The sequence below is a fragment of the Peromyscus eremicus genome, chromosome 12, assembly GCF_949786415.1.
Source record: "Peromyscus eremicus chromosome 12, PerEre_H2_v1, whole genome shotgun sequence".
NCBI lineage: Eukaryota > Metazoa > Chordata > Mammalia > Rodentia > Cricetidae > Peromyscus > Peromyscus eremicus.
Window position 1 is genome coordinate 79113143 of NC_081428.1, and position 8619 is coordinate 79121761.

Here is an 8619-nt window from a genome sequence, read left to right on the forward strand (position 1 = left end):
GGCCGACAAACAAGCAAAACCAGATGCTTTGCTGAGCCTGTACAAGGCCCTGAGTTCAGCTCCTAACACTGGTGAGAGGTGTGAGTGGTGCTTGAAAACAAACGGATGTGGAATCAAGTGTGCTACCCACGGCCTCAGTACCCAGTATGTACTGACAAGTAAAATACTGTATCTAGAAACTTTAAGAGCTTGGTTAAGAGGAAAGACAACCATCAGTTTCATATACAAAGTAACACAGCTCTACAAGCTCTGAATTTGCACCTCCTTCTGGTATTCCCTCCCGAAGCCAGTCAGAACATAAAGCAATGGGAATTTACCAGTCCATAAGCACTATGTCAGAGCAGTGTTTTACAATCCACGTGATGGCTGTCTATAAGGCCCACAGGCCCACAGGCACATGCCTCTGTGTGTGTGTGTGTGTGTATATACATATATACTTTTCAGCCCTGTAGTCCTGTTACAAACTAATTTAGCAGGGTGAAGAAAGTGAACACTGGCTGCTATAGCAGGGTTAGAAAAGCGCCCCCACCCTTTTTTAACTCTCTGTGGTAACTCTTGAAGGACAAACTCGTAATGAAGTCAACTGCAACACTGCCAGACATGCACCAGTAAATGCCCACTATGGTTAAAGGACACAGAAGAGGAATGGTATGTCTTCAACTTCACATCTGTGGATGGAACGCTGCCACTAAGTAAGGACACTTGCTAGAGTCAGGCCTCAGGAGGGAAGACACTTGCTATACAAGTCAGACAACTTGAGTTTGAGCCCCAGAACCCATTATAAAAACCTGGGCATGGTAGCACATGCCTTTATTCACAGCATTTTGGGAAGCAGAGGTGGGTGGATCTCTGACTCCCAGGCCAGCCAGGACTATAGAGTAAGACTTGGTATCTAAAAAAAAAAAATTCTGTGACCTCCATTTGAATACCACAGCACTTACTCACCCCCACCTTTCTCCAACACACACAATAATAAAAGTTAAAAATAAATAAAAAAGAATGCTTTCTAAATAGTCAGACTTTAAATTTGCAGTTAGGTGGAATAAAGAAAGCAACGTTTACTCTTACCTGCTTTCTGAAGTCTCCTTCCTTTTGTGGTCGAATGTGATCCAACCAGTCAGCTTTTACACCATCAAAATAACTCTGGACCCTGGATTTCAGTGATTCATATTGCCAAATGGCAGCTGATCCAAATGCACAGCCTGTGAACTAGAGAAAATATTTAAATAGTCTGAAAATGAAATATATTTCCCAGATAATATTTCACCTAGCATAGTAAAACCCAGCATGTTGTTTTATAGTCAAGAGTCCAGAGGCCTGTTTCCAGCAACAACTCTCCAGATAAAATAAAAATACTAACTTAGCGCCACTTGAAATGCTATATGAAATAGGAAGCCCATAAATGTCTTCCTTAAAGCTCATACAATGGGACCAAATTCTGAAAGCAATTATTGGATTCATTCTTTAATCTGAATTCACCTGGCCAGCTTCCCAGTCCCACTGAACCCCACCCCTGTGTTCTTACAGGAAGCCGCCCAGGGTAGTACTTGAACACAGAGCTAGCAGGAAGCTAGGAAAACACCAGCGGTGTGAGCTCTTACCCCAACAGTGAAGAAGAAGGGCTTCACAAGAGTTCTTACAGGGCAGGGGGAAGGATAAAAAACTGTCTCTTCCAGAGGCGGGATCAAGGCACTTCTCTTGTACGCTTCACCACCCGACCCTTTGTCTGACCTCCGCGGTTCAACCTTCCTTGGGGCTTTTCTAAAGTCACATTTTTGCTGAAGAAATAAGTTAAACCTGTGGAGGGTGGGTAGGGATCTGATTAGAAACAGTGCATCTCACAAACGGTAATCCCTAGGAACCTCCCCTTGGCCTGAGTTATATTCATCTCACTTTATTTATAATAATCCAACAAGAGGCAAGACGCCTAATCTCTAGTAGGCATCTTTTTTTCCAACGTAATAATTTTATTGAGTTTCACATAACACACCCTGATCACATTCACTCCCCATTTTCCCATGTCCACATTCCTCCCTTGTCACCTACCCCAAAGAAAAGGAAAGAAAGGAGGAAAGAAAAGAAAACGCACCAAGTCCAATGCGTGCTGTCCATATACCCACTGGAACGTGGTCAAACTCCCAGCACCTTAAAGAAAACTGAGTCCTTGCCCACCCAACCCCCTGCCAGAAGCCATCAACTGTGAAGAGCTACGTCAAGGAGGTATCCTTAATCCTCCCAGGAAAAATAAACACAAACTGTAGGTTAGAAAGTACACCACTGGGCTATTACTTTATACCAATCAGAAAAATAACGCCTATGTAGTTATGTCTTCCTATGAGTCTCCCTATGAGTCCTATTGTCTGAGAAAAAAACTACAGACATTGTGAACTGTTTCTTTTTGTTTCTATTTTATTTTTTGTGTGTGTGTACTCATACCCACACCCCAAGGTTAGAGGTCTTTTCTACCCAGTGGAGCCATAAACTGCCGGCCTCAATAGGCATAAAATAACTTTGTATTGTTTGAATTCTGGTCAGTTTCCAAAAGAAACATTTAAGTGTGTTATCCTTTCAATTTTTCATTTGATGAGTGTTGATCATTATGAAGTGATGGACTCCTCCCACCTCTCCCCTTAACTCACTGTTTTAGGGACACCAACCAAACACATTCAAAAAGGATCTTCTTGTTTAAGTCCTTATAACTTGGCTTCTCAAAACATCTGACACTACCAATCACAGCCCCCAGTCCCAGCTTCTGTTCAGTCTGTGCTCTACTCTCCAAATTGACCTTTCACACTGATGGTTCTATTCCGGAACTCCTTAGGAGCAGACGTGCACTCAAAGGCTCTACTCTACGTTCCTTCATCTACGCAGACTCAATCCATGCAAGTTCCTGAAGTACATTTTCCTTTTGCTGCCATTCCCATCACACCCTAAACAGGAGGCTAAGGAAGAAGAGTGAGCTCCTGACTACCCCAGGCTACACCTGACTGAAGGTCCTAGTTTTTTGTTTTGTTTTTAAAAAAAGAAGGGCTGGAGAGATGGCTCAGAGGTTAAGAGCACTGACTGTTCTTCCAGAGGTCCTGAGTTCAATTCCCAGCACCCACGTGGTGGCTCACAACCACCTGTAATGAGATATGGTGCCCTCTTCTGGCCTACAGGAATATGTGCAGGCAGAACACTGTACACATAATAAATAAATCTTTAAAAAAAAAAAAAAGAAAGAAAGAAAGAAAGAAAAAGGTCACCTTCTTTTCCACATGCTATGTGCTACAATATGCCAAAAAAAAAAAAAAAAAAAAAAAAAAGAAGAAGAAGAAGGAAGGAAGAAAGAAAGGAAAATAAGGTGAGGGAACCAACATGGAAATCAGTACACCACTTGACTTACATGCATGCCTGCCTGGGCTCAATCCCCACCCACAACAGTACATTCCAGGGATGGTAGCACACACCTGTAATCCCAGCACTCAAGAGATGGAGGGAGGCAGGACTGCTACATACGGAGTTTGAGGTCACTCTGAGCTATATAAGACTATGTCTCAAAATAAAGAAACAAAGCTTTTTGTTCCTAGTCTAGTCTCCTCCTTCATGCCTGGATTACATTTAACAATTTGATTTCAGAAGATTATCCATTTATTCAACTAATGCTAAGGCTGCCCTAAACAGCTCTGAACTCCCTTCACTGATCTGAACTCTCTTCAATGACAGTTATCAGTCTGATAAGCAAACACCATTGAACAGCCAACCCCCTCCCTTCATTTTTCCAGCCTTCAGTATGCTGTGTCATATCATCTGGAATTTTGGCTAAACGAAATTTAAATACATATCACTAGTTTCTGTCTGTCTGTGACACACACACACACCCTTCTCCTTCTGGCTTGAATATGGATCTAATACCTAAAACTAGAGTAGTTATCTTTAAAGCCAAGAGAAAAGTCAAGGTATTTACACTTACACCTTAACATTTTTTGAACTACAGAGCCAAGACAGCAGCTACTTCCTTCCCTCAAAACACCTTAGGTAAGTAACTACCATTTATCTAAACTGCCATCAGTTTTATAGTCAAATACATCTCTAAGTGATTTTTTGAAAACTTTATTTTTATTTTAAATTTAATTGTGTGGATGAGTGTTTTGTCTGCATGTATGTCTGTGCAATTCATGTGTACCTGGTGCCTGTGGAAGCCAGAAGAGGGTAACAGATTTCTAGGACTAGCATTATAGGCAACCATGTGGGTGCTGGGAATTGAATCTGGGTCCTCTAGAAGAATGTCCAGTGCTCTTAACCACTGAGCCATCTCTCTAGTCCCAAAGCTTTATTTTTATGTGTATGAGTTTTGCCTGTATGTATGTTTGTGTACCACATGCATGCCTGGTGCCAACAGAGGCCTGAAGAGGGTGCTGTATCCCCTGGAACTGGAATTCCAGACAGTGTGAGCCACCATGTGGGTACTGGAAATCAAACCCAGGTCCTCTGCAAGAGCAGTGAGTGCTCTTGACTGCTGGGCCATCTCTCTCAAACCCAATGACTTTAAAGAGCAAAAGAAGATCTAATAAATAAAGTGATAAGTAATTAAGACAAGTAACGTCACTTTGGACCAAACCAAAGGATCATTACCAGAGTGCATTCATTATACAGACCTAAAGTTGTAGTCCAGTAAGTACTATTGATTTCTCTTACTGGATCAGGAACTAGAAAGGATATGAATCCAACAGTTTAAATGTATCATCCATTCTTTCTCCTTTTAAGATAGGGTCTCACTGTGGCTTAGGGTGGTGGCCCTTTAATTCTTGGCCCTGGAGTCTCAGACTCCGAGTACTGGATTACAGACTTGTACCACTATGCCCAGAAAAACCAGCCAATTCAAATAAAAGATTACTTCTACATCTCATCAATCATTTAAAATTCTGAAGTTTGAAAATTACACTGAAACTCTCGAGTCAAAGCCAAGACATTTAGTTTTATTCATTCAGATGAACACAAAAGGTGGAAAATTATTTACCTAAAGAGGAAATTATTTACCTAAACTGGTAACAAAGAAGTTGTTTGTTTTTTGTTTTGTTTTGTTTTGAATGTTTTTGTATATGTGTATGAGTGTTTTACCTAAATGTGTATCTATGTACCATGTGCATGTCTGGTGCCTGAAGAACCCAGAGGTGTCAGATCCCCCTGGAATTGGAGTTATACACAGTTGTGGGCTGCCATGTGAATGTTGGGAATTGAACCAGGGTCCTCTAGAAGAGCAGCCAGTGCTCTTACACATAAACCATCTCTCAAGCCCCAAGGCTATAACTTTAAATAGAAAACTCATATCCATGTATTGTTGGCTAAATGATGAGGTTACAAGTAATTTTAATATAAACTGTTTTCAAGCCTGTGAGTATAAACACAACTTAAACATATATACAGGTTGGTACTGTTATGATTAACAAAGTTGAGGAGCAATAACCTCGTACTCAAAAGGAGAGACGAGTCTAGACATGGTTGATAAGAATCATTCCACTTAAAAACAAGTTTTGGAGGGTTGGGAGGAATTCTTCGTACTTTGTTTTTGAGACAAGAGTCTTGCTATGTAGCTTTGCCTGGTGAGGAACTTGCTTTATAGACATAGCAAGCCTTGAATTTGCAGGGATCTCTTCCTGAGGGCTGGAAACACTGTCATGAGCCACCAGGCCTGGCTCTTTATCAACTCTTAAATGCCAAGATTATTTTCTTGAAACATATCTTGAGTTAACAGAGAGTGAAAAAGAATGAGCCTGACTTACTACTTTATTGAGTATCTTACCTAATTTTTTTTTTTTAAAGATTTATTTATTTATTATGTATACATCTGTCTGCACGTATCCCTGCAGGCCAGAAGAGGGCACCAGATCTCATTACAGATGGTTGGGAGCCACTATGTGGTTCCTGGGATTGAACTCAGGACCTTTGGAAGAATAAGCAGCGCTCTTAACCTCTGAGCCATCTCTCCAGCCCACCTAATTTTTTTTTAAAGGCTGTCATTTAAACCTAACAAAACTAGCCCCCCACAGAAGTGCCAAAATCAACTATTTGCTTCCTTTGGATTTCATTCAACTGGAAAATTATGCAGGTTTCTACTTTCAAACTTGTTAAGTGCCTAAATGATTTTTTGTTTCCTGAGAAAGACTAAATAATAAATACTTGTGGACTACTGAAATCTTCTGTCATAAAATATCATAAAATCTTACAATCCTATAAATATGGAAACAATTTTTGGCAGGTGCCTTGAGACTTTGTATTTTTCTAGGCCTTTGTATCATCACACAGTGTTTGTAAAATGCAAATTCCTAGGTCCTCTTTAGAGCCACATGGCTCAGGTCATTCTGCATGCTAATTTTAGAACCACAGCAACTCAAAACAGACTAATGATCACAAAGAACTCCTATTCCTTACTAAGTCTGTACTTCAGGAGACAGGAGAAAAGCCAGTACTTCAGGCTCACTCACAATCAGGCAATGATGTGATTGTCATTTTCAAAGTTTCCATATAAATCATTAATGCCACATATATTGGGGGAGGGGACGTTGAGACAGGGTAGGGTCTCAAGCAATCTTACAGTCCAGATTCTACAATCTCCACCTCCCGGGGGCTGGATTACAGGCCTGAGCCATCATAGTGGACTATATTAAGGAGGTCTATATGTGTGTGGCCTTACTAGAGATTGTGTGTGCTAGACAAGCACTCTACCAATCCCCCGGCCTTTACTAGAGGCTCCTCACTAATGAAGCTCTCTTTGCGCCTTTTCCCAAAACTACTACAGCCAATCAACAAGATCACTGAAATCTTTAGTCACCTCCAATTAACCGCCCCAGCTCCATCTGTTTTTGTTTTGTTTTTTCTTTTTTCTTTTATTAATAACATGATCTTATGCTGCACAGGCTGGCCTCAAACTCCTGATCATCCTTACAAGCATGTCAGACCACACCAGGCTGTTTTGTTTAAGATTAATGCCTGAAGAACGACCACGTTACCCTGTATCGGGAAACTTCACTGTAGGCTACATTGTATGCAACTTTTCCCGCAAATGCTGATAAACTTCACTCCAGGGAGCTTACAAAAGAAAAAGGAAAAAAAAAAAAAAAAAGCCAGGTTCTTTCACTTTTATCATCTTCCTGATTCTGATTTTGGGTAGCACCTGGGAAATGACAGCGTCTACAAACAGTCCGGGTGACTCTTGTTTTTAATGCAGGTCTTCCCCATCCTCCTACTCCAGACTAGTGAGAGCTGAGAGTGCAGGTCTGTGCCCACCTCAGGTGAATTTTAAGATCGAGTGATAGCTTCACCATACCGAATCTTAATTATTTGCCACTAGCTGGCCCACACATTGATAAGATTTCAGGCGTACCATCAAATTGGGCAGAAATCGCAAAGTTGAAATCTTTGGTTGAAATTTCAAAGTCAAACTTAGTTCTTCAACTGCAGAATTCCTCTTAATTACACTTAATGTAAAATCGGCCGACCTGAAAGGCCATGCGCGTCCCACGCCAGTATAAGGATGACTTTCTTTCCAAAGCCATCAACTCTTCAAAGAAAAGGCCTCTCGGGCAAGTATGTATTCTCCCAACTCCGTGCTTTCTTTAATTCTTCTGAGCGCTAAGAAGGCGCGCTGTGGTGCAACACCGGCTTTACCAGCCACAGGAAATGAAATCAGACTTCAGCTACCCTACCAGCTCTGCAACTACTTCACTAAAAAGCGAGCTCAGTATTTTTTCCTCTCAAGAAAATGAACCGGACAAGCGCGATGAGCCCTCAGAAGTTAGTTCCCCTTGCCACCACGTCCCTCGCAGAGCCTAGGAAGGACACCGCGGGCTTGGAGACCCGGGCTGGGCTCGGCCAGCCACCGCGCACGGCCCGAGCGACACCCTCAGAAGCGAGAAGGGAACGAAGGACCAAGGAAAAGCGTGGCGGAGAAGGGGCAGCTCTGGGGAAGACCTCGTGAACAATGGAGAGCCGGAGCCCCGGGGCCCCGGGCCGCCGAAGCCGCCGCCGCCGCCGCCGCCCGAGGATGCGCGCGACCCCGGCTCACGGGAAAACCGGGCAGCCGGAAGCGGCAGCCATTACCTGCGTCCGAGCAGCCGTGGGGCCTGGGCCGCAGAGAGCTCCGGGCAGCCGCCGCCCACTGGAGGCGCCCACGCCTGACCGCAGCTCCAGCCTCGCTGTGCCCAACCTCGCAACGCCATCTTCCCAACCTCGGCCCCACCATGGCCCGACCTTACCGACCCCAGCCCCGGAACCACTTCCGGGGCAAAGGAAGGCCACAGAGCGCGGAGGCGCAGCCTAGAGCGCCACCTGGAGGCGGGGCCAGTTCCGGCTGGCCTCCTCTCCGAAGAGCACCTCCCGGGAACCCCTGGTGAAGAGTGGCTGGGGAAAATTTGAGCATTTGGGTAACGCTGTGTATCAGACACCCTCCGATGATCACATTTAATCACAAGACACCGTTTCACAGTGCTTCCGAGGCTCCGAGAGATGAAATGGCTTGCGTACCTAGAGCTTGTCAACTTGTCCTGCATCTTACCACTTCATGTTATTCTGATATCCGCATGCGTAAGAGAACAGAGCTCATATCTTTAACCCGAACTGGAATTTTAGCCTGTGGGTCAG

The 8619-nt window shown here is 43.5% G+C and overlaps 1 protein-coding gene across 1 annotated transcript in view; it reads right to left on the bottom strand.

The window, feature by feature from the left end:
* The window catches only part of Parl (presenilin associated rhomboid like), a 29403-nt gene extending 21141 nt beyond the window's left edge, over nt 1-8262 (bottom strand). The window contains exons 1-3 of the mRNA XM_059277075.1: nt 8080-8262; nt 1602-1797; nt 1069-1209 (exon numbers count right to left, since the gene is read on the bottom strand). Coding sequence (XP_059133058.1) covers nt 1069-1209; nt 1602-1797; nt 8080-8198 — 456 coding nt within the window. The 5' untranslated portion in view covers nt 8199-8262. The remainder of the gene's footprint in view (nt 1-1068; nt 1210-1601; nt 1798-8079) is intronic.
* Nucleotides 8263-8619: the final 357 nt, after the last annotated feature.